A 27641-nucleotide genomic window follows, 5' to 3' on the forward strand; every position below is an offset into this window, starting at 1 on the left:
GTGATTGATTATATTCAACTAAATCTTCATAGAAAAATAACACATGGGAACTGTGAAAGCATGGTCAACACACGTTTCCATCGAGTGAGATGTATGTTGCGTATTGAATATGACTGATGATGAATGTGTTATCTGCAATCTGACCTGTTCTGCTGTCCTTCTTGATCCACTCCCATCTATATTTATTGCTAACCCCTCGTTTGCTTACACATACAGTAGTACACCAACGAGTCTTTTTCTTATCGATTTCTTTTGTTCTTTTTTTTGGCCAAGTCAAGGGATACAAACAAATATATGTTGACAAGATATCTTTTCTACTTTATAAAGATAGCACCGGTTAGTTATAGTAGCACTATGCTCAAAATGCTCAGAGTTGATAATCTATTATCACAAGCAAGATAGAGTACCCATGTGGCTCTTGGGAGGTTATTCCTACACCATATAGTATTTTGTGCCAATTTTTGGCTTATTTTTTCCTTCCCCAGATGACCCAATCTTTTTTTTTTTCTCCGGGTAGGGTCATCGACATCCAAGCTCTGACGGAGCCCATCAAAAGGCACCTGCACACCCAGTGGGAGTCGAACCTAGGACAAAAGAGTCAACACCTTCTCCCCAAACTCGCTACCACTCGGACGACCGGCATGATATTAGGCAATTAGGTTAAATTCTTTAGTAGCATCCAATTTAGGAAACAGGTCATTGGTTATGACATCATTCTTGTAAACTTGGACGACCACAACTACAATAAATTTCATGCATCTTTGTATGTTCAAGATCTCCATATGAGCCAACTCTTTTGTAAGTGGTCTTTGAAGCCACAGATCTATTCAGAATTGATCATATATGTATTTCCAGTCATCCAAGCAAGTACTTTGAATATGCTTTTCCATCCCCAAATGATTCCTTTTAAAGTTCAAGTGCTTTTGGAGGGAAACACCGTATACCATAGACAGATTTATTGATCCAATCTTAATGAAAGCCCAACACTTTCATGATTCTTTATAGGAAGTTCTAATGGACCCTATCGTATGCTTTAGCTAAGTCAATTTCAATCACACAAAAAAGATATTATAAAGCAGGAAATTAGCAGCTCAAGGGCTGACTAGCTTCAATGAGAATCCTTGGTTGGAAGAGCTAACTTAAAATATCGCTTATCCTATTTACCATGATCTTGGAAATGGTCCTTATACAAAAAAAAAATCACATAGTCAAATAAGTAAAATGTAACACCCGCTACCTCTAGAATGATGACAATGTCTGTGGTGTTTATCTTCCTAATTATCTTACATTTGATTAAAAAATTTGGCAACTTTGGTCACATTATGGGCACGTTTAGAAAAAGTGATGCAAAATGAAAAAAACCGTTCCAACTGAGAGATACTTTTTAGTTGAAAGAGTTTTTCTAAATAGTATTCTTTTTTTATAGGAATCATTTTTACGGGGGTAGGGGTGTGTGGAGGGATGTTTTCTATCAAGAAAAAATTTATTTTTACACTCCCCACCTCCCATCTCTAAGCCACCACCACCACCCATCAAAACATCACCACCATTATCCATCTCACCACTATCTTCCTCTTCATCTCTTCCATTTTTTCACATTTTCCAATTTTGTTTTTCTCATGCTACACAAACAAGTGAAAAACTTTCTTTTGAAAAACTTCTTATATCAAAAACTTTAATAGGCAAAAAAAAAATCCTATGAGAGTTTTTTGGAAATAGGAAAGTTGTAGGAAAAGTGATACAAAATAGAAAGTCCGTATGATTTTCCGACCCTTCCAAACGAGAGAGACTTTTTCGTTGAAAGAGTTTCTAAAAAGTACACTTTTTTATAAGGAACATTCTTCCATTGGGGGTTGGAGACATGTTTTCAAGAAAATTTTGTGGGCCATCTTTTCATCTCACCATCACCCACCTTCCAGAAAACAGCCCTCCCCATGATTTTTCACCATCCATCTCATCACCACCACTACCACCCACCTTCCGAAAAACTGCACCGAAGAAGCTCCACCACCACTACCCCACGATGATTTTTCACCACCACCACCATCACATCATCCATCTCATCACCATCACCCTCCTCTCAAAAAACTGCCCTCCCCACCATCTATCATCACCCACCTCCCAAAAATGGTGCCGAAGAAGCTCCATCACCACCACCCACAATGATTTTCTACCAACACCATTCATCTCACCATCGCCCACTTCCCGAAAAAATGTGTTTGACAAGCTCCACCACCGCCCTCTTCTTCTCTCTCATTTTTTAAAGATTTTTTATATTATTTTTTTCATGCTACCCAAACAAGTGAACATTTTTTTATTTTAAAAATATATATCATATCAAAACTTCTCATAGGCAAAAGTTTATTTTGTTATGAGAGTTTTTTTGCTTCCAAACGTGCTCTGTACGCAATGTCACAATATGCATGATAAAAGTAAGCTAGGAATCTATTGAATAATGGTGGTTTATCACCTTTTGCATAAAGAATTGTTCCCTTTATTTCATCTTTCATCTTCAAAGATTAGGAACAATAAAAGGTCATTATCTCATTGCTAACTATTGCACCAACAACCACTTTATCAAACACGCTGCACACCATGGATTTTTGCTCAAGAGAGAAGTTGAAAAAGCAACACATTTGTCTTCAACCTGATTGATATCTTGTACAAGTGTTCCATCCCAATCAATTGCATGAATTGCATTGAACCGTATCCCTCGTCTGAACATAGTTGGAAAGAAAGATGCATTATTGTCTCCATCTTTCAGCCAGCACTTCGCAATTTTATTTTCAAATAAAAAATATTTAAGGTCTATCTTATTGGAAAAGTGGGTTAAAAGCAACTGTACTTACTATATGATTGACATGAAAAGAAAAGAAAAATTATCATGGTGCAAAGGGTTTCATGCAACTCCGTTAATAAGATACAACCAAGCCTTTGCCTTGCAAATTTCAGCCCATAAACATACGCTAGTTAAGACTAAAGGTTTGTGATTTCGATGTCTAAAATGGAGGACACAAGTCCAACAACAAAAATAGGTGCACAACATTTATGGGGTCAGAATGATACAATTTAGAAAAAAACATCCAAAACATTTAATGGTCGCATTGGTAAACAGGCAGAGCTCGGGCTGCTCAAGCCCGACCCATTAAACGCGAATTCCTACTCGGCTCGTGAGCTTGCCACAAGCCGAGCAGATCTCTATGAGCTGATCACAAGCTAGTTTGTTTGTTTTTTTAAGTTCTCTTACAATATATATATATATATATATATTGATGAAAATATGCTAAATAGGGTTTTTTGGCTTTTTGTTTTATTTTTTTAATTTTGACCACAGAGAGTATTTGAGTCCAACATATGGGTATATTTTTATAAGGTTTGAAAAATTCAAACCCAAAATCATAGTAAATTTTTTAGGCTCCTATTATTATTTTCTTCATCGTAAAATTATGATACATGTGTCAATTCTTAATAAAGTTACTTTGTGGATTCTGGACCACAAGAAATATTTATTTTAATATATATCCCTTTACCTATAATAGGTATTGGTATTTATCCGGATCTCATTCTCTTACTATCAGTTGACAAGGTAGAAGCTATTCTATCTAATAAATTTCATGGACGGATTTTATTTATGATTATGAGTAGCACAGAAAGTCCAATCCAATAATCCAGAACTGCAGTTTACAAACAAATAAATAGTTGGCTACAGTAATAAAAAAAAAGTTTTTTCCTTATATCAAGTCAAACAATTAAATGAAAAAATTGTAATTAGAAATATCTAGAGTTTTTAAGACCATACCAAACATATCTACGGGGTCAAAATTGCATAAAAACACCACAAAACCTGAAAAATCCATTTACATGTTTTCATCTCTCTCTCTCTCTCTCTCTCTCTCTCTCTCTCTCTCTCTCTCTCTCTCTCTCTATATATATATATATATATATATATATATATATATATATATATATATATATATATATATATATAAAAGAAAGAAGGATCATCCAACCAAAGAAAGATCAAAAATCTGCAACCAAAGACTACCAGACAGCTCTCATTCTCCAATGCTTGAGCATCTCATCGATCGAACATCATATATTTGTTCTTTATAATTTCTTTACAACATATATGCATGTTTTTGAAACGTGAAAAATCAACGGCTGGCAATGCATTTAAAACTTAACAAAGTATCATGGGCCATTGATTTTTGAAGCTTTAAAAAACACATCTAAACATTGAAAATTCATAATCCAAAACACGTTGTTCACTAATTAAATGAATGATAAAAATCTAATATGTAAAGTCCAATTGATGAAAAACTCGATCATTAGAAAAGGAACACTGTCCATTATCATCGATTATAGATTTTGGACTTTCCTTTGGTTGGACGGTATCCCTTCCACAATATGAGAAATTCTCTTATTGTTCAGCTATAACTTACAAGCTGCTTGTGGTGCCACTCGCCAAGCTCACTTTACGAGCAACCAAGTTTTGGATGAGCAGAGCTCACGAGCAGCTTCTCTTGTTTGCAGCCCTAGATGCATGCTGTTGAACAAATCAAAGTGATAACATACCATTCCCATAGAATTTCTCATAGATTGTTCAAAAAGAACAAATAAGAGAATAATTCTGTTTCATTGAGTGGGAAGCAGCCATCCAACTGGTAAAAGCATCCGGATCCTTGCAAAAAACAAAAAGTGGCAGAGAGAGAGAGAGAGAGAGCAACTCGCACGTCTGGGCTTTGAAGAGGCTTAAGCCCACGAAAGTATGGTTTTATGGATATTTATCCAAATGTGCTAGTGGTGCACATGCGCATGTGCTCACCTGTATGAACACGCATACACACAAAGGAATGCAGGCACACACAATTTGAAGTGAACAATAAAACCAGAAAACGAGTAATGAATAAAAGGCTTCATATATACACCAGAGACGGCTATCAAAAACTTGTCAGGAACTGAACAGATGTTAAAAGAGCACATTTTGTGAAAGCATTTACATCCAAAGCAACTACAGTGCTTACATATAGTCAACTGGGTTGAGGCCCCTTTGGATCATCATCTTCTTGTTCAACTGAAAAAATTAAATAGCAGTTGAGTTTAGAAAAATTCTATTTAAAATATAATGAGAACAAAGCATAACCATTTGGTTGCGCAGAAAATGTTAAAGGTGGAAATACTCACTGCTCAAGATGAAACCTTGCAACAGATTTTGAGCTTTCTCAGCCTGTTCTGGAGTACCAGATATTTTAATCATGTTTTCTAGCAATCCGGAGCTGTTTTCTAGGAGTTCAACCTTTGCACCGGATATCTGCGCTTGAAATTTTATTTGATAGTATATTACTATAAAAATCATCATAAGCATCCAAAAGAAAGTGCATGTAGAGATACAACCTCACTAATTTGCATAAGCTTGTTTTTTGATCTTGTCAGGGCTGTGGTTGCATGTTCTGAGATGGCAACTTCCACAGTTGTTTTAGTGACCACTGCTGCAGGGAATCTAACAGAATTATCGAAAAAGAAAAAGAAAATGTAAGAGGGAAGCCATCAATAGGTAAGATGTATATAATGCAAAAGCTATGTCACCTGGGTACGGGTACCGAGGGTAGACACCGCAATTCCAAAAAATGTGGGTGTGGGGACACGGCTATATATATATATATATATATATATATATATATATATATATATATATATATATATATATATAAAATATATTAAATATCACATAAATACAAAATAAACTGACTATAATCTAAATATATATGCTATATCTAAAATATATATTATATACTGAAAATATAAAGTTATAAACTGAAAATATAATTATAAATTATAAATTGAATACAAACTTGTATGTACGGAGGGTAAAATGGGGTGTCAAGGTGTCTACGCATGTCAACACGGGGACACGGGTACAGAGGGGGAAAATGGAGTGTCCGTGTGACAGTGCAAAAGATAAAGAGTAGAGAATGAGGCGCATTAATTAACAAATATACCTTTCAAGTGCACTTGGCATCTCTTCATGAGCACTGCTTTCCTCTGTAGCCAGTGTTCTACAACCATCTCCTCCTACATCCTACTGTGCACAAGGTCAACTTCTTAAGACATATTATGGTAAAATTCAGATGGAAGTGATTCAACCAACTTTTCAGTGGTCATGATATCAGTCCTTAGAAGACCCAGTAGGCCAGTTGAATGTGTACAAATAAGTGAAACAAAAGACTTCATTAAAAACTTTTATATAGAAAGGATAACTTATACTCAAAAAAAGTTTTTTTACTGAAAATTTTATGGAAATACTAAAATAAAGTTTATGAAAGTTTTGACTTTTGCATCACTAAATCATTTAGGAATTGCCTTCAGACAAGAACAAAGTAATGCATTTTGATTTGAAAAAGCTCCATAAGAATTAATATTGCCACTTGTGGGGAAAAGTTTGAAATATGAAAGACTGCCTCACAATGATCCAGAATACATCTTCAAACTATAATGAATTCTGCATAGTTCCAAAAAAAAACCTCTATAAAGAACTCTACAACCATCTTAAAAGTTCAGAAACTTTTTAGTTGCATTACATAAAAGAACATGTTCGCCAAATAAAGTAATACAGAAAATTATAGCATTTCCTTGTGAGGATTATAAAAAAAGGACCTATTTATAGCAAAAACAATAATGACTAGCAGCTAAAGTAAATAATTTGTCATATTTGCCATGTGAAAAAAAACTAGAAAAGCCAGATCATAGAAATAATAAAGGTTACTAGCAAGACAAATACAGATGCTACTAATGTAGGAACCAAGCATCAGTAATCACTTCTGTGAAGACGAGAAGATGAACTGTTTAATGGTATTCCACTAATTTAAGGTCCAAGTGTCCTGTGCCTTCCACAACGGGTTCACGGCAGCGAAGGAGGGTATACGGATGCTGAATGCAATAAATATTAACAGCATCAAGAAAAACAAATCTCTTATAACTTGAGGTGTAAAGAAGACCAAAAAACAAAAGCTGGGAGAGAAATGGTAATCAATGGTGTGTTAAAATATATATATAAATATATATATATACACATACGTATATATATAAGTATATATACATATATGTATATACATACATATTTTATTTCTTTTTATTTTTCTGTACAACCAAAAACCCGATAGGGGTGTTTTGGTAAATTACCATATATCTTTTTTCTTTTTTGTATTTTTCTCTTTTCTTTCTTTTTACCTTTTTCTTTTCCTTTTCCTTTTCCTTTTTCGTTTTTTATTTTTTCATTATGAAGGACCACAAGGGGCCCCACCCATCTAGTCGTTGGGGCCCCAACAGTCATGTTTATGACCGTTGGGGCTCCCAACGACTAGAAGGGAGACCCCCTTGTGGTCCCTCTTTTTAGCTCTCCTTCTCTATAAATAGAGGAGGCTCACCCTTGTATATGTATGGGTTTTTCACCCACCTTCTCTCTTCAATAATATTAATCTTATGCCTTGTAGGCACTTTACCACTTAGTGGGTTACTTATGCACTCTTAGTGCTTGTGTTCTTGGCCTCCTCAAGGTGTGTTTTGCATTATTAGTGTTTCCGCCCTTTTCATTACATGGTATCAGAGCAAGGAAGGTGATTGGGATTCTAAGCAAGGAAGGTGATCGGGATTCTCTTCTTGTTGGTGTCTTGGGAATTGTGCCTCTCATTTTTTTTTAAGAAAAGAAGGTTATTCGGTACCTATGAAGCACGAATCTAAAGTGGAGCTCTCTTTTAAGCTCAATTGGTCCAATTACCTTATGTGGGCCTCCACTATGGAAAATCATCTAAGAGGTAAGAAACTTTGGGGTTTTGTTATGGGAACTACTCCCAAACCCTCTCTTGTTCTCACTATTAGTGTTTCCGCCCTTTTCATTACATAGTATCAGAGCAAGGAAGGTGATTGGGATTCTAAGCAAGGAAGGTGATCGGGATTCTCTTCTTGTTGGTGTTTTGGGAATTGTGCCTCTCATTTTTTTTAAGAAAAGAAGGTTATTCGGTACCTATGAAGCACGAATCTAAAGTGGAGCTCTCTTTTAAGCTCAATTTGTCCAATTACCTTATGTGGGCCTCCGCTATGGAAAATCATCTAAGAGGTAAGAAACTTTGGGGTTTTGTTATGGGAACTACTCCCGAACCCTCTCTTGTTCTCACTAAAATTGAAGGTGGGATTGAAAAAGCTTTAGATGGCGATGAGCGCATCAAAGCTATCAATGACCATCAATCCAAAGTTGAGGATTGGGAAAGTAATTATGCCAAAATCTTGGCATGGTTTATGAACAATGTTGACCTCAAAAATTGTGCCAACATTGCTAAGTTTAGAAGAGCCAATGAAGCATGGTTCTTTCTTAAGGGTATGTATGCCCAAAAGGATCTAGCTAGACATTTTTTTTGTCAAAAAAAAATTAGATCTACTAGACAAGCGGATATGAGTGTTTGTGACTACTTTAGTACTTTAACCCCCTTTTGGGATGAGCTTGTTCTTCTTGAGCCCAAGTAGGTAGCTCCGAAAAATGTTGAGATAAGAAGAGAACAAATTGAAAAGGAGCATTTCTTCCAATTCCTCCATGGTCTTCGGCCGAAATTTAAACAAGTTAGGGCATCCTTTCTTCGTAGAAGTAAAGCCTTACCATTGAAGGCGCTCTTGCCGAAGTATGCCAAGAAGAAACTCGTCTTGGCATAAGTATTAAGAGTGATGAAATTTTGGCCGTTACTAGGCCCGAATCAAATGTAAAAGCATATAGACCTCCCCACTTTAACAAAAATAATGGATATAGAAAGGGAGTGATTTGTCACTATTGCAATGAACCGGGACATATCAAGCTGGTTTGCCCAAAGCTTAAAGGAAAAGTGGTCGCGGTTGGAGAAAATTTTTCAAAGGAAAAAGAAAGTGTCAAAGAAGATATCAAAGAAACTCTTAACCATATTTCTGAAGTTCTTCAACATCTTCTCAAGACTTCTTCTCCTTCAACATCGGGAGCCGCCATCACCTATTCTTCATCACCTCCAGGTATGTGGATAGTAGACTCTGGTGCTTCTTTTCATATGACATCTCATAAAAACTTTCTTTCTAATATTTTTTCCGAACCCATATCTTCTTATGTTTCAACGGCCAATGGGACATCTTTAAAAATTGAAAGTGTTGGAACACTTGATTTTAAAACCTCTCAAAACTTTTTTTTTTCTAAAGTAAGAGTCGTTCCGAAAATCAATCTAAATCTTTTTTCCATTTCCCAAATCACCGATCATGGATGCCAAGTCTCTTTCTCACCTAAATATTATACCGTGCAGGATCTTCAGTCAGGAAAGTTGATTGGGCAAGGCCATAGAAGAGGCGATCTTTATTTTATGGACTTTTTGACGCTTCCATCAAAGTCATTTTGTAATCTTGTAAACAACAAAAGTATTGAAGTTTGGCATGAGAGACTTGGTCACCCAAATTTTGTAAAGATGTCTCTTTTTTCTTTTTTGAACAATACTTGTAAAGTCAAACACATGACTTGTAAAGATTGCATTTTTGGAAAATCTAAAGCTATTCCATTTCCTCAAAGAAGTTACGTTACCACTCGGCCTTTTGAACTTGTTCATTCTGATGTATAGGGACCTTCCCCTATTTTATCTAAAGGAGGCTTTTTATACTACGTGGTCTTTATTGATGATTTCACTCGATTTACATGGATTTACTTCTTAAGTCGCAAATCAGAAGTTTTCTCCTTTTTTAAAGAATTTCATGCAATGGTTAAAAATCAATTTTTAGGAAACCTATTAATTGCTAGATCTGATTCGGGAGGCGAATATATGTCCAATGAATTTCAAATCTACTTGAAAGAAAATGAAATTTGTCATCAACGTTCTTGTCCAAACACTCCGCAACAAAATGGTCATGCGGAAAGAAAGCATAGACACGTAATAGAAACCACAAGAACGTTACTTGTTTCCAAGAATATTCCTAAATACTTTTGGGCCGAAGCGGTTCTAACCTCAACATATTTAATCAATAGAACACCATCCTTTGCTTTGAAAAATATTTCTCCATTTGAAAAACTTTATAATATGTCTCCCGACTACAAAAAACTAAGAATTTTTTGATGTAAATGTTATGTCCTAACTCACAAAAACGATAAACTTTCCTCAAGGTCAATTGAATGCATTTTCTTAGGATATGGCGAAAAACAAAAAGGCTATCGATGTTTTGATCTATTAAATAACAAACTTTATATCTCAAAAGATGTTACTTTCTTAGAAAAAGAAAATGGTTTTTCGCATAAACTGAATGAACATGTTGATTATTCATTTTTGTATGACTTATTGCCTCAAGAAAAAGGTATAGATAATCATGTTAATATTGAACCTTGTGAGGAATATATTGAACCTACGGTTAATGAGCAACATGACCTTCAAAACTTAAATGAAAATGTACCAAGTCACACACAAGTCTATTCTAGGAGAAATGAAAGTAATCCTCCTTGTGCTCTTGAGAAATTCTCTCAAAATGAGTCAATAGAAGAATCCTCTCAAAGAAGATCAAATCGTATTTCTAAAATACCTAATAGATTTGTATCTTATGATTCTTTTTCTCCAAATTTTCGAGCTTGTTTATTAGTTATTCTCTTTCCATGAACCATCTCATTACAATGATGCTAAGCAATATGCTCATTAGAATGAAGCAATGGAATTTGAAGTTAATGCACTTAAAAGAGCACAAACATGAGAAATCATTGATCTCCCAAATGGTAAGAAACCCATAGGATGTAGATGGGTTTTCAAAGTGAAAACAAAAATTGATGGTTCTTTAGAAAGATTTAAGGCTCGTTTAGTAGCCAAAGGATATGCCCAAGAATATGGGGCGGATTATGATGAGACATTTGCCCCTGTTGCTCGCATGACTAGTGTACGACCACTTATTGCAATAGCATCTATTAAAAAATGGCCTATCTTTCAACTTGACGTTAATAATGCATTTTTAAATGGAAATTTAAGTGAAAAAGTTTATATGGAACCACCTCCGGGTATGAATTTAAATGGTAAGATTTTAAAATTAAAAAAGGCTTTATATAGACTTAAGCAAGCTCCTAAAACTTGATATGACAAGTTTAGTAATGTATTAATCAATTGAGGATTTATTTCTTGTTACAGTGACACTGCTCTTTTTGTTAAGAAAACAGGTGACTTCAATGTTATTCTACTTCTGTATGTTGATAATATGATCATCACTAGAAGTGACAAAAAGGGAATAAATGATGTTAAGTCCATATTAAATAAAACTTTTGATATGTCTGACCTTGGATTTTTGAGATATTTTTTAGGTATTGAAGTGGCATACTCTTCCCGATGATACATTCTATCTCAAATGAAATTAACAGCAGACATTTGTACCAAGTCAGGAGTATCCGATGAAAAGAAAGTTGAAACTCCTGAAGTTATCAATGCAAAACTGAGACTTGAAGATGGTGTTCTACTTGAGGATCCAACCCCCTGTCGTCAATTAATTGGATCTCTTACTTACTTATCCATCACCCGTCCAAATATAGCTCATGTGGTTCATGCTGCAAGCCAGTTTCAGCATGCACCTACTTTAGTTCACATGGCGGTCGTGATGCGAATTGTGCGATACATTAAAATACCATCTCCAAAGGGCTTTTCTTATCCTCTTCTGCATCTCTTGAATTAACTGCTTTTACTGATGCTGATTGGGGAGGAAATCCCAATGATCGTATCTCAACCACTGGTTTTTGCATCTTTTAGGTGAATCTCTCATTTCGTGGAGATGCAAGAAGCAGCAAAATGTCTCACTATCATCCACTGAAGCTGAATATCGGGTCATGCCAATGACAACTATGAAAATCATATAGCTTAGAAGTCTCCTCTGCGATATGGGCGTCCTTGTTTCTTCTTCCACCAAGTTGTGTTGTGATAACAAAAGCGCGATCTACATCGCAAGTAATCATACTTTTCACGAGCGGACCAAGCATATCAAAATGGACTGTCACTATGTTCGAGACGAATATCTCAGAGGAACTATCACATTACCATATGTTACTTCAGAATATCAGCTGGCTGACTTCTTCACCAAAGCGCTCCCAACTCCACGATTTATGTTTCTTCTTAGCAAACTTTCGGTCTTCTCCCCGTAAAGTTTGAGGAAGCGTGTTAAAATATGTATATAAATATATATATATACATACATACATATTTTATTTCTTTTTATTTTTTTGTACAACCAAAAACCCGATACGGGTGTTTTGGTAAATTACCATGTATCTTTTTTCTTTTTCGTATTTTTCTCTTTTCTTTCTTTTTACCTTTTTCTTTTCCTTTTTTGTTTTTTATTTTTGAATTATGAAGGACCACAAGGGGCCCCACCCATCTAGTCGTTGGGGCCCCAACAGTCATATTTATGACCGTTGGGGCTCCCGACAGCTAGAAGAGAGCCCCCTGTGTGGTACCTCTTTTTAGCTCTCCTCTATAAATAGAGGAGGCTCACCCTTGTATATGTATAGGTTTTTCACCCACCTTCTCTCTTCAATAATATTAATCTTATGCTTTGTAGGCACTTTACCCCTTAGTGGGTTAAGTATGCACTCTTAGTGCTTGTGTTCTTGGCTTCCTCAAGGTGTGTTTTGCATTATTAGTGTTTCAGCCCTTTTCATTACATGGTGCATAGAAGATATGATCAGCAAAAGTGATGGAAGAAGCCTAGAAGAGCATGGAATAGCCAAAAATTAATATGATTTGCATTGCTCATGAATCGGGTGTTCATATAATCTGTCACCCACAATTACTGCACTATCACAAAATAGGAAAATATTGCATGGATGTGAAAGTTTATAACAACTGAAAAAGTGATGGAAGTTATAATAAAATGTTGTTATAATGCTGGCATTCTTGCTGTAGTTGTGCAAGGATAGTAGCGATAATCTTGAAGACTTCTTTATTGTCATATCCATAACCACAAAAATTGATCAAGATGAAATAAGCACACAGCTAGTTCTAGTGTAACAACTCAATGTGCTTGGCTCACGCTAGAATCATGGCCACCAATATCGTTGATATTTTGAAAATATTTTGATATTATTTTTTTTGCAACAAAGTCTTATTTCACATATTTTAAGTATATATATACACACATTTCTTTTCTAATTCTTTGTTCTTTATATTTTCAACATTTTCTAACTGTTTCTAGTAAAAGTTTTTAGTTATTATCTTTTGTATTATTCTTTACATTTTCTCATTTTCTTAAAATGCCAAGATATTCCCAAGGAAATCCGTTTCTTCTAAAATCTCCAAAAATAGCTCAGAATGATACCAATGAATATGGTTTGAAGGGGCAAATGGGATTGAGAAGTGATGTAGGGAGCAGAAGTGAGAAACAAAGGGGTTTATACCATGCGAAGAGGGAAGCAATTAGTCAATATGAAGCATTAACGAATTTAATAAAGAAATCTTTTAGAATTGCATACATTTTAAGAAACTACGGAAGGACAATCAAGGTCTATTCTTTGATGTAATTAACATGGGTCTAACTTTGGTGTTCTTATTATAAGAATCACAATTCATTAATTATGTAAATTTATTTTTTTTGTAAAAAATTAATTCTCATGCTAAAACTCTGATGTCTATGGAAATGTGTGTCCCATGATAAGAGTGTTAAAAATATAAAAATATAATTATATATTATACTAATATAATAATAGAATTTTTTATTTATTTAATTTTTAATTTATTTTTTATTTTTATTTTTTTCTTATTGTCTAGTTCGATTTGAACTATTTGAACTAGACTTTTAAACTAGTCAAGATCCAACTAGATCTTGACTAGTTGTATAGCCGTTGGAGCTAGTCCAATGGCTATAATAGAGCCATTGGACTAGCTCCAACGGCTCTCTATGAAGAGCTCTTTAAGAGCTCTTGTCTCTCACTCTCGCCTTGCATATAAATAGGGGTGATCCCCTGTCACGGGCTTACTTTTTCAATAAGCCAGCATGGCACGACGATCTTTTCTTACCGCCGCAAACCTTCTTATCGCTCTATCACGGGCATAGAATGCTTCGCAAACCCGCGACGTGCCAAGCTGCCCAATTTGACCAGCATAACTGCCAAAGGCCGCGTACCAACACCTTTTCATATTTTCATTGGCCTTGCACACCACTCTGTGGGCAGCTGCCTAGCGGAATCTAATCAAGCACATTTCCAAATGTACGCTCTATGTAGTCCATGTTGCTTAGTGCATAGCCGTCTCATACCAGCTATCACTTCCGAAAGGGACACGAACTTGACTTAGCCTTGTGTGCCATAGAGCATATTACAACTCCATGCGCACGCTACAGCAAAACCTCGCCACCGAAGAAACAAGACCTTGCAACCCCCAGTTCGAAGACCAATTGATGACTGAACACCATAGCGAAGAGCACCACCCAGACTCATTCGACGGCGCCTAGGCATTCACTCGCCTTACTCGGTTGGAATCACCTAATGAGATCCCTAGGGAATTAACCCTAACCCACACACACACCCATGAGTCCAACTGCTACACGTGGGAAACTGCAATCCGAGAGGTCCTTAACCAAATCTCCAAAAGCAACATCCTCTGATCTGCTAGCATTGTTTAACCAAACAACGCTCCACGTCTGTGCCGCCATATAGCGATACACTAACGACGATACTGTTGCCTATCGCGTGTCATGCTATCATCGCACGTCACCGATCAAGCCAACGCACACCGCGCGTTCTTACAGTCGATGCATTTTCCACTCAGTAGAGCTTCGTCGCACTACAACTACCCCATTCTGAAGGATCGGTCCGGAACATTCTCCCCCACCTAAATCATTATCGTCTTCGACAATACCGGTGCAGGTAAGAACACAGTCTTCACTGATATGTCAGTTTCCCTTTGTGCTTATCTTTGGTTTACTCTTTTTTCTTCACCCTACTCAACTTGTTCTGGTTTTCATTCATCATCGCCGCAATCTTTAGCACGCCAAGTCTCATTCCTTAACACGCCTCTGATCACTTAGACAGCAGTCTTCTGCTTTATCAACAACAAGCATTCTCGGATCGTGAGACCCCAGTGCAGTCTCATGCACAAACAGGTCATCCTCGCCCGCACGACAAACTTGTCGTCTTTATCCTCATGGTTGGGGTGCCTTCCAACCCCATCAAGGTCAATTCCAAGCCTTTCGTGATCCTCGCAGAAAAATACGACCACCAATGCGTGTCGCGGGAATATCACCTTCCTTAAGCATCAACTTGTTGTTTTCCAATGGTCTAAACTAGTCTTCAAGTGGGGGGATGCCATCTTGCATATCACCCCAAAGTGGTCCTTCAAAATGTCTTACTGGGCACTTGTCCTCACAAAGGCACCTTGGCCCAACGCTGCAACTCCCATCCCAGAACCAGTACACTGTAATAAGGTTTTAAGACCCGTGACTCGGGACTCAACTCGTTCTTTATTGACTCGTGACTCGGCGAGTCAACTCGGTGACTCGGACCGGGTTTTGTTAACTTTTGATTTTAAAAGAAAAACAATTTATAATTTGTCTCAAACCATGTTTTTCAATAAACAAGAGATCATTGGGTTGTGTTAAGGCATGTAATCACTGAAACTGGGAGAGATGTGACTCTTTCTTAGGTTGCTTTTGAACTGATAACAATTGGCATCAACTAAATTAGCTTGTTTTTTGCTTGTATTACTTCCTGGGTTTGTCATTTTCTAGTTAAACCATTCATAGAGAGCAATAGCATTGAAAAATGCATAGGCTGATCTCTGCCAGACTATCTCACAGGAATATTCTCAACTTACCAGTTACCCTTGTGTCATGCCCCCTTGTACAGTATTCTTAATGAAAAATTGAACAATGGCATGCCATGTGTCCTTTTTGTTGTCCATGTGACCATATATAAATGTACATCCTTGACAAATGAACAAAGGTCATTAAAAGCAACTAATGTTGTAGCAAAAAACTCTAGGATAGCCTGCTAAATAGCCTTTAAATTTCTTTTTTAGACAAAGGACTATGGAGTAAGTTGAAGAATAACTATGGTGTAAGTTGAAAAATATGAAATTAAGTGGCATGACAAAAATTCTCGAAAGAGATGCAGCATATAAAATCCTGGTTGTTCACTCCCAAACAGAGCTAAAACTCTTTTCCCTGTGAACACTGGCTCCTAATGTTGTTTCTTATGAATTAGCGGGACTTTTGTATTTTGATGGTTCTGTGCATTGTCAAGCAATCAAGAACTTATGTGAAGCTCTGTTGACATTTGTCTTATTGGTAGAAATTTATGGAAACGTTACGAATCCTCTCTTGAGTGACTTCTAGCTACTGGCTACAACAAGGCCAATTACCAGTTTCCAACGTATACTTAGTTCCTTAATTTTATGCTTCTGATATGCTATGATAGTGATACCTAGTACCTGTTACGAAGTTAACACACACACACAGGGAAGATCCAAAAGCACACATACGACAAATCCAATGAGCACATCAGTCCACCAAATCAGCCAACACAAGGACCACTAAGGACACACTCACAAGAGACCCTAAGGGTCTGTCTGATTGCTTGTCCAAGATTGGACAGACTCTTAGAACATAACAGACAAAACATATGTTTTGTCTGTAACAACCGTACTTCGTCCCATGTTTGTTTCAACTCAAATAAAAAATCAAATTTCAAACATCCCAGAACTTGCCCGAGTCAGGCCGAGTCAGGCCCGAGTCTTGGCAAGCCGAGTTTGCCTTGCCAGGTTGACTCGTTGGAAGGCCGAGCCGAGTCAACGAGTTGACTCGGCGAGTTTTAAAACCATGCACTATAACTCTCGTCAGAGTTAGCAAAACATTCCCGCAAAAACCGACGAGCCACGAACGACTTTTTTCGCACATACAATCCATAGAGGATCTGTCAACTCAAGGGACCAAAACAATGAGCATTTTGCTCAACATGGACACTCTGCTAACCCACAATCGTGGGAGAGAATCTAGAAGTTTAGTTGAATCTCCCATACCCAAAGGTGCAAATCCATCCAGACGAATCCAACGTGCATTCTCTGCATGCACAAGGCAAACGTCACGCTCCACCTGTGAGCCTAACACACAACTGGTAAGAATTTTTGGCTTATCTACGTTTCCTTAGCCAACTGAATAACAACCTTACATTTCTGCTTATCATAGTCAAGATGTCTCATACCATCCTGCCAACATCTTGATGCTGTGCTCGGTCAACAATACTTTAACTGCGAAAATTTGCATAAGCAAGATAAACCATCATTGTCCTTGTCAATGTCGCACACAACGAACAACAAGGTCTCCATGAATCTTTATGCTCTGAGTCCAATTTGTCACGGGCTTACTTTTTCAATAAGACAAAGTGGCGCGACGGTCCTTTCTTAACGTCGCAAGCCTTCTTATCGCTCTATCACGGGCATAAAATGTTTCGCAAACCCGCGACGTGCCAAGCTGCCGAATCTAGTCAACCTAACGGTCAAAGGTCGTGTACCAACACCTTTTCATGTGTTGAATTATTTTCATTGGCCCTGCGCACCACTCCGTGGGCAGCTGTCTAGCGAAAGCTGATCAAGCACATTTCCAAATGTGTACTCTATGTAGTCCATGTTGCTTAGTGCATAGCCGTCTCATACCAGTTATCACTTCCGAAAGGGACATGAACTTGACTTAGCCTTGCGTGCCATGGAGCATATTCCAACTCCATGTGCATGCTACAACAAAATTTCGCCATCGAAGAAACAAGACCTTGCAACCCCCAGTCCGAAGACCAATTGATGATTGAACACCATAGCGAAGAGCATCACCCAGACTCATTCGTCGGCGCCTAGTCATTCACTCACCTAGCTTCGAGTCACCATACTCAATTGGAATCACCTAATGTGATCCCTAGAGGAATTAGCTCTAACCCACATGCACCCTCGTGCGTCCAACCGCTACGCGTGAAAAACTGCAAGCCAATAGGTACTTAACCAAATCTCTAAAGGCAACATCCTTTGATCCGCTGGCATTGCTTAACCAAACAACGCTTCAGGTCTGTCTCGCCATATAGTCATGCACTAACGACAATATTGTTGCCTATCGCGTGCCATGCTACCACTGCATGCCATCGATCAAGCCAACACACTCCGCACGTTCCTACAATCGATGCATTTTTCACTCAATAGAGTTTCGTCGCACTGCAACTATACCATTCCGAAGGATCGGTTCAGAACATCCCCTCTCCTTTGTATTAATGCTTCTTAAGCATTTTCATATGAAATAAAAGTTTACTATTTTATCTTTGTGTGATTTCTTTTATACCCTTTTGTGGGTTATGATTGTAGTGTCTTTAATAGACACTGATTACAAGCATTTGCGCTTTCGTAGAAGATTCTCATTTTCATACATGGTATCAGAGCTTGAAAGCTTTTAGATTTTGGAGAGTTTCCACCTCGTTTTCCATGCCGCTTTAGCAAAAGTTGATTCATATCCTTGTTTGTGATTCAAGTGCCTGATTTTGAAGAAAGGAGACATTTTGGAGGATCGTTGGCTACTCAAGGCTGTGATTGTGTTTTGTCCTTCCCTTTCTCTTTCTTTTTTATTTCTCTTTTTTTCTCTTTTCTCTCTTATCATCTCTCTTTTCTTCTTTACCTTTGTAAAAATGAATGACAATGATAAAGTCAACATCATGCCTGTTAAATTAAATGCTATTAATTTGGGGAAAAGGTGGGCTTCAATCATGAAGCATCACATTTAGGGAAAAAGGTTGTGGGGAACAATAGACGGTTCTGATTCGGAACGGGTTCCGATTTAGAATCTAAACTAATTCTCACAAAAATTGAAAATGAGAGAGGTGCTTCTCACGGAATGAGAGAAAAATAAAGCATTAGCGACTTATGAGAAAAAGTAGAAATAATGGAAGATAGGGCATGCCAAAATCATGTCATAATTAATTAATAGCGTTGACATCAAGAAAAGTTCTAGTTTAGCCAAATTAAAGCATGCCAATAAGGCTTGAGAATATCTTAGAAATATGTATAAAGTTCGAACTTTGACTCAAAAAGATAAAAGTATTAGGGAATATTATAATGAGTTGTCCGAACTTTGGGATGAGTTGGCTCTTCTTGAACCAAAGTGGCATTGTCTTCAAGATATCGAGCTTCACCAAAAACAACTCAATATAGAGCATTTTTACCAATTCATAAATGGTTTGAGGCCGGAATTTGAAACAACCAAATCTGTCCTTTTATATAGAAGAAAAGTTTCCTTTATTATTGACACCATTGAGGAGCTAATTATAGAGGAAAATAGGCTCAAGAAGAATACTCCAAAGAATGAAGATGATTCTGTTTAAACCGTATCTAGACCAAAAAATTATATGCGAGCTTATAAACCGCCTCATTTTGGTAGGCAAAATAATGATTATGACAAAAGAAAAGTTATTTGATACATTGCCATGAACCGGGACATTATAGGTCTCAATGTCCTAAATTAAAGAGAAGATAAGAAAAGAAGGTTGCATCTGTTAGTTCATCACAAGAATCAAAAGATCAAATCAATCAAGATGCACTCGTATCCATAGCTCAATTAATGAAAATCCTTTAATTCCTCAACTAAAGCCTCAACCGGAACCGTTGTCTTATCTTTCTCCGATCCCGGTAACTTTCCTTGGCTCCTTGACTCTAGTGCTTCTTTTCATATGACTCTAAACATCAATAATTTGTTTGAATGTCTTAACAATAACTCAAATGTGTCAAATATTTTCATAGCTAGAGGTACATCTTTTAAAATAAAATGAATAGTAAATTTTGAAAATCTTTAAAAATCCAAAAAATTCTTTATTCTAAAAGTTGGATATATTCTCAAACTAAATTTAAACATTTTATTTGTCTCTCAAATATTTGATTATGGGTGTAACATCTCCTTCTCTTCTCATGATTGTTGGGTATAGGATCGCCAATTAGGAAAGCTGATTGGGGAAGGTCATAGAGGATGATGACTCTATTATATAGATTTTTTTGAATTACCTAAGAATGTCTTTTGTTATAATGTTCAGAAACTAGAGTTGAACCTATGGCACAAATGACTTAGTCATCCTCATATATCTAAAATCCAACGCTTTCCAAGTTTAGAAAATTTTTGTAATTTTGAAAGTTTGGCTCGTAAAGATTGTATTTTTGGTAAATTGAAAATATTACCATTTCATGATAGAACTTTTATTTCATCTAGACCACTTGAGTTAATATATTCAGATGTTTGGGGTCCTGCACCGATCATATCAAAAGGCCAATATGCATATTATGTAACTTTTGTTGATGACTTCCTAGGTTTTTTCACATTTTCAAACATTTTACAAAATGGTTAAAAACAAATTTCAAAATGATATTTTCATTTTTTTCACTAATTCAGGTGGAGAATTTATGTCAAAAGAATTTAAAAACTCTCAATTTACATAGCATCACACATCAAAGATCTTGTCGACACACACTACAACAAAATAGTTTGGCCAAATAAAAACATTGACACATTATGAAAACCACTAGGACTTTATTAATAGCAAATCAAGTTCCAAAAGAGTTTTGGGCAAAAACAACTCTAACTGTTACCTATTTCATTAACTGAATGTCATCTTATTCTTTGAAAAATATAACTCCAATTGAAAAAATTGTCAAATTATCTCCTGATTACTCTAGATTAAGAGCTTTTGAAGCAAATGTTTTGTTTTCACCAACAAGAATGATAAACTCTCCCCCCCGTGTCATTCCTTGTATCTTCTTAGGTTAAGCAGATAATCAAAAAGGCTATAGGTGTTTTGATCAAGGTTGTTAAATGCGATGAGGTGAAGCGAGGCGTTGAGCCTGCGCTTCGCCTCTGAGGCGTACGCTTCGCCTCTGAGGCGTACGCCTCTCACACTCAATGCCTCGCACTAGTGAAACATTTCATCATTATTATGGTGAACATGGCTGCTTCTAACCCAAAAATCCCAGATTTGGGTTAGAAACATTTTATATTTACTTTAAGCGCATCACAGCAACGCCTCAGTACCTTGAGCGTGCGCCTCGCCTCTGAGGCATATGCTTCAGGTACTGAGGCGTACGCCTCTCACAACACTGGTTTTGATTTTAAAAATGAAAATTTGTATGTATTAATAAATGTATTCTTCTTGAAAAAGGAAAGCTTTTTTATTTTGAAAAAAATAAGTAACCAAATATTCTTTTTTGATAGATTTGACTTTGAAATTTGATGGATGTGACCATGAATACGATTTAGACGATGGTTAAGGTACTATTGATTCTGAATATAATGTTGCTAATGAAGAACAAAGCCATAGGGACAATTGTTTACAATACTCAAGACGTAGAAAATCCAATCTTCCATATGCATTGGAAAAATATTCTTAAGCACAAACCAGAAGGTCATCCAGAATTTCTAAACCTCCCAGAAAATTTGTGTCCTACGAATCCTTTTCACCCACATATAAGGCATTTATTGCATTAATACACTCATATGTAGAACCTTTATCATATACTCAAGCCAAAACCCATATAGAGTGGGTAAAAGCCATGAAGGTAGAATTGAAAGCATTACAAAGGGCTAACACTTGGACTATTCAAGATATTCCACAAGGAAAGAAACAAATAGGCTGTAGGTGGGTTTATAAAATTAAAACCAAGAGTGACGAAACTCTTGAAATGTATAAAGCAAGATTAGTGGTCAAGGATGACCACTATCAAGACACTAGTTTGCAATACTCAAGACATAGAAAATCCAATCTTCCATGTGCATTGAAAGATACTCCCAAGAGTATGGCAGCAATTACGAAAAAACTTTTATTCCAAATGCCTGGATGACCACCGTAAGGACACTAATAGCCTTAGCCTCTATTAGAAAATGACACATATTTCAAATGGATGTCAAGAATATTTTTCTCAATGGAAAGTTAGTTAAAGAATTTTATATAGAAGCACCACCTGGTATTAATATTCCTATGAGTAAAGTTCTTTGTTTAGAAAAGAATCTTTACAGTCTTAAACAAGCACCAAAAGTCTAGTAGGACAGGTTTAGTAATGTTATGCTTGATATTGGATTTAGAACTTATTTGACTGACACTGCTTTATTTATTAAGATTTCTAATGACATTGTTTTATTTATTAAGGTTTCTGATGCAAGGATTATTCTTTTTCTTTTCTATGTGGATGATATGATCATCACTGGAGGGGACAAACAGGGAGTTCAAAACATTAAAAAGCTTCTTAAAAATCATTTTGAAATGATTGATTTAGGTTTATTGAGATAATTCTTAGGAATTAAAGTTACTTATTCCCCTCGAGGGTTTTTATTATCTCAATCTAAATTTGCTTTTAATATTGTTTACGGGTCCGAAATTACTGATGATAAGAAAGTGAATACTTTATAAGTTGTCAACATCAAAATGAGAATCGATGATAGAGAACCTCTTGATGATCCCACTCATTACTGACAACTTATTGGAGCACTTTCCTATCTTTCCATTACTAGACCTGATATAGCACACGTTGTACACACAGCTAGTCAGTTTCAGCACGCTCCCACTTTTGTTCACATGGGAGCAGTTTTGCATATTGTTAGATACATTAAGTCCTCTATTTTATGAGGTCTCTTCTTGTCTGTTTCATCTTCATTAGATTTACTTGTTTATATCGATGCTGACAAGGGAGGTGATCCCAATAACAGGCACTTAACCACTGATTTTTGTGTTTTCTTAGGTGAATCCTTGATTTTGTGGTGGTGAAAATGCAGTAGGTCTCTCTTTAGTCCGTTGAAACTGAATACTAAGCAATGGCCACCACGACAATGAAGGTTGTTTGGCTCAGTCGACTGTTGACTAACATAGGAGTTAAAATGACTCAAGTTTCACGCATGTGCTTTGACAACAAGAGTGTGATCTATATTGCCAACAACTGAACATTTCATGAGTGCACCAAACATATTGAAATGGATTGTCATTATGCAAAGAGGAGTATCTACATGGAACCACTGATCTACTCTATGTTACATCAAAATATCAATTAGCGGATTTCTTAACCAAACCTCTCATTGCTCTTAGATATCATTTCTTCTTAAACAAACTTTCGCTCATTGTATCGTAAGTTTGAGGGGAGTGTTAAAAATATAAAAATATAATTATATATTATATTAATATAATAATAATTTTTTTCTTTTTTTTCTTTTTTTTTGTCTAGTTCTATTTGAACTAGACTTTTAAACTAGTCAAGAACCAACTAGATCTTGACTAGTTGTATAGCCGTTGGAGCTAGTCAAACGACTACAAATAGAGTCATTGAACTAGCTCCAACGACTCTCTATGAAGATATGAAGAGCTCCTCTTCTCTCCCACTGTCTCCTTGTATATAAATAGGGGTGATCCCCTCTCCATTGTATTAATGCTTATTAAGCATTTTCATATGAAATAAAAGTTTATTATTTTATCTTTGTGTTATTCCTTTTATACCCTTTTGCGGGTTATGATTGTAGTGTCTTTAATAGACGCCGATTACAAGCATTTGCGCTTTTGTGGAAGATTCTTATTTCCTTACAAAGAGAACCAAGTTTCAGAAGCACATAATTGATAACCATGATTTAAAGAACTTTGGTCATTTTCTTACTAATACTATACTACAAGGAATTTGAATCTCATAGTGATCCAAATCATTGACAACGGATGCTACCACAAAAATTAACCGTCCCTTCAATTTCCTACTCAAACACAAACATTGACAAAAATAACCTAACAAAGCCTGTTTATTCACTTCAAACTACAAAAAAAGAGGGGAAAATTAATTTGAATATTATACTACAAAGAGAGACAATAAAGCATGTTAGAACAATAAACTAGATAAAAGGTTTAAAATTAGTAATGCAAAGTACAAATCTCAAAAACAATAGTATATTAATATTTACTTCATATTATTAGATTAAAATAAAACAACGAAGATATAGTTAATATGAAGTCATTAAGATGCTTACAACTTTAGACAGCATTAACAAAATTAATACAAAAAGTATGCCTAAATCCAAAACAAGAAGCCTAAAGGCTCTAATCATACATTTGCAAAGATAAGCACAAGGAGAGCATTTGAATGCCCCTGATCTTCAGTGAGATCCGGAGACGTGCAGATCACCTCCCTCTCAAACGAGGGATCTCAGACTAAGGACGTGAGAACCTTGTTTTAGGCATTTCGCGGAGTCCATGGATCTCTAGTCCAAAGGGTAAAGGGTGGGGTGTCAGATTGGAGATCCTCAAATCAAAGAACCGTGGATCTCTAGTTTGAGATCCCTCGGTTCTGAGGTCCAAGGGATTCAAACATTCCCTAATGAACTAAAAACTGGAGTGTTTAGGAGTGTCATTGATGCCGCAAATTACTGAACATGGACAAGGCTGGCTAGTAGGAGTGTCTGGGTAACATTGGTAGAAGTGTTGGTACATCACATTCACATGGCACATGTACAACTGGCACAACATGGTTGCTTACCCAAAAAAGTGCAGGACTGCAGCTGGTTGTATATGTGTACATGTATCTGGATATGTGCATATGGTTAATCGAACATTAATCACTTTTAGACTAACATCAGCAATGCTCATCTGACTAAATTGACAACATTTCTCTAGTAAGGCAACAATTTTATTAACTGGCTTTTAGCCGACAACAATATGATGAAGTAGCTGAGATTTTGCGTAAGATTGGCTCTTGGAGTTTGTGTGTTGCATAAAGAGGAGAAGACAAAAGAGAGGAGGAGAAGGAGACAGCCGAAGGGGATGTCAAATGCTCTATCGGAGTTTGATGTCCCTCTTGTATTATTAGATTATAAGCTGATTTACACAAATATCCCTGAAAATACCAAAAAAATAGCAGGAGACCTGTATGCAAAAAATTGTCCAAAGTACCACTAGATGTCTTCTCTTAACATTTTGGTACAAAAAGACATGTTTTCAGTTAAAAAGTTCGTTGGGTATCCAAATCTAAGTTTCACCAATTCAAGATATCAACAGGAAACAAAAATTTGGAGGTCTAGCTGAAGATAAGATAACCATGGTCACCAATATTGGCAGTACAACTGAAAACATATACTTTTATGGGGATATTTCAAAAGCTGATGAAATCCTGAAAATTTATGAAAATTTTCCCAAAAGAAATATAAATTTATTGTGAAAAATTTTCCTCACAGAGAGCTTCACCTACACCAAAAAAAATGTAAAACTTGTAAGACAAACTTACTAACATTAATCTATTGTGTGTGTATGCGCGCATGTGTGGGTGAGAAAAATCTATTGTGATTTTGAACCATGATAACACATGTTAGTAGACTCCAGTTTGCATGAATCTAACCCCCCAAAGGTTAGATCTAACCGTATAGATGTGCTTAACATGGTTTATTAACTATGTTAGTAAGCTTAACCATATTTAATATAAAATAAGATTTGTTTTCCAAGATGGTGAAAAATTGATGCCTCACAATTCATGAAGATAAGGATCATTTAAAAATGAGCCAAAACGTCAAGTTGGAGTCAACTTTTACACATGAATTAGTAAATAAAACATGCTAAATATGATCCAAAGGTTAGTCTTGATTTTGGAGACGAGATATATGTAAATCAAAAGCGCACGACCATAAGTCATTATACTTGCATAGAGGGGCAGTTTCATCATTGTAGGACAGTGTCTTTTTTCTTTTTCATTCTTTGTTCTTTTGTAAATAATGATTCTACATGGTGTTTGTAGTTTTTGGTCACTTCAAACCATTGTAAATGCCTTATATATATGATGTAATCTCGATAGTCTTTGTAATGAATATTTATTTTCTTGCATTCTTCAAGAACGTGTCCTTCAAAATACCCTGAGGGAGAGTCAGCTTGTAATTATATTAAAACTTTATAAAACATATCACTCCAGTTTCCAGTCCCAATGATATAAAACTTACTTTTCTAATTTCAACCTAATGAAAATTAGACAATCCTTTATATTTTAGAAAGAAGAATAGAAAATGAAAATAATGAAAGGATGGCCAACAATTAAAATCCCACTACTCAAACAGAGCACAGAGAGATCTGCAATAGGAACTGATAATAGAAGAGCGGGTTCAGAGGAAAAATCATTGCAAGTGTACAGAATGCCATGAGCATACTTCAATTTCAATAATTTCAAGCTTCTCTAATGGAATTTTTGGAAACATCCAAGTCATCACTAGTAACACCCAAAAATTAGCTGTCACCTTTGCTGGCCATGGAATTGTTGCAGCCTGCAGGCTCTGAATAGACATTTGTGGAGGACCATTTTCTTCATAACCTTCATTAGGCAATGTGTTTCTAATGGGAGAAATAGGCTCAATTCCACCCATGTTACCAACATGGCTATCTAAAGGTATGCATGGAGGCTCCCTTGAAAAGAGGTTCTCAACAAAGAAATAACCTCGGAGCCTGTCTGTCAGCTGAAGAAGTGCTTGACGGGCTGCCCTTATCTCACCTACAATCTGCAAGCACATACTTTTGACATCAATAATCTAGCCCTTTAAATCGCATACAACATGCTTATGCAGCAAAATAAGGAAAAAGAGAAAAGATTAACCTGAACGAGCTCATCGGAACCTGACATGCATAATGGATGGTCTTCTCTTTGTAAAATTTGTATCTCTGCTTTAGTTGACTTACATATCTCAGCAAGGAACACATCCCTTTCACCTAAGTAATTGATTTCAATAGATGGAACAAGCAACCTTGTCTTCACAATATTTTCCTTTTCGGGAACAAGATCTACAATGTGGGTCTGTATATGCAACAAAGCTTCCTGAGCCGGAAAGAGGATGTCATCTTGATCCTATTAAAACCAACAAAACATGAAAGAATTGCATATTAAGCAAAAAGAAGCATTTAGAGCTACTACATAATGCATAATAACCGTATACCAACAGCCTCCAAGGTGCATATATACAGACCCCAAAAAAAGAAAGAAGAAAAACCAAATTTTGTTATATTAGAGTACCTGTCATCGTTCTTCAAGTCACAAGTTATACTGAGCAACTGGATCCATAGAATGCAATTAACAAGTACTCCTAGCACATAACTTTCATGGTACATTTATTGCAAGCCACAAATCTCTGGTTTTATCAATTTGCAAACTAAAATCTGCTCAAAAGTTAATCAGGTTACTGTTTTTACAGAAGATAAGGGACTTCATGTTTTCTGAAACAAAAAACACAGCTTTTCATAAGATGCCCGGCATTCTCATTCTGTATATACAATAAATGTTAATATAGGTCCTTATCAGTTTTAGTTTATGAGTCTTATGACAGTTTCTATATGAGACATATATCTTCATCGGATAACAAATTCCGTGTACATCATATGCACTTTTCTGTACATAATATGATGCTCGCTCTGCATTGCTGTTGCAACATCTTCCAAGCTATTCATTGGTTTCGGCATACAGTAGTCACAGTATTCTTCTTGTTATTGTATATGATATTTTAGTACTTACACAAATATGTTCAAGCTATGTGTAAATGTATGAAGAATATGACTACAGATTTTGGTCTCCAGTTATTTAATTTTGTACCAGATCATTAAAAGAATGCAAGTATATAGTTCTCTAACAGTTTACATGTACATC

The 27641-nt window shown here is 36.2% G+C and overlaps 1 protein-coding gene across 2 annotated transcripts in view; it reads right to left on the reverse strand.

Moving 5' to 3' along the window:
* Positions 1–2586: 2586 nt before the first annotated feature.
* The window catches only part of LOC149843598 (RNA-binding KH domain-containing protein RCF3-like), a 31257-nt gene continuing 6202 nt past the window's right edge, over positions 2587–27641 (reverse strand). Inside the window, exons 3-9 of one of the 2 annotated variants that reach the window (XM_089999952.1) lie at positions 26601–26849; positions 26248–26505; positions 6000–6079; positions 5395–5500; positions 5185–5311; positions 5025–5074; positions 2587–2717 (exon numbers count right to left, since the gene is read on the reverse strand). In XM_089999952.1, coding sequence (XP_089856078.1) covers positions 5031–5074; positions 5185–5311; positions 5395–5500; positions 6000–6079; positions 26248–26505; positions 26601–26849 — 864 coding nt within the window. In that variant the 3' untranslated portion in view covers positions 2587–2717; positions 5025–5030. Of the gene's footprint in view, positions 2718–4869; positions 5075–5184; positions 5312–5394; positions 5501–5999; positions 6080–26247; positions 26506–26600; positions 26850–27641 lie in introns of those variants that run through there. The other variant, XM_089999954.1, reaches the window with a different exon arrangement.

Source organism: Nuphar pumila, chromosome 3 (assembly GCF_984573655.1).
Source record: "Nuphar pumila chromosome 3, dmNupPumi1.hap1.1, whole genome shotgun sequence".
In the NCBI taxonomy this organism is placed as follows: Eukaryota; Viridiplantae; Streptophyta; class Magnoliopsida; order Nymphaeales; family Nymphaeaceae; genus Nuphar; species Nuphar pumila.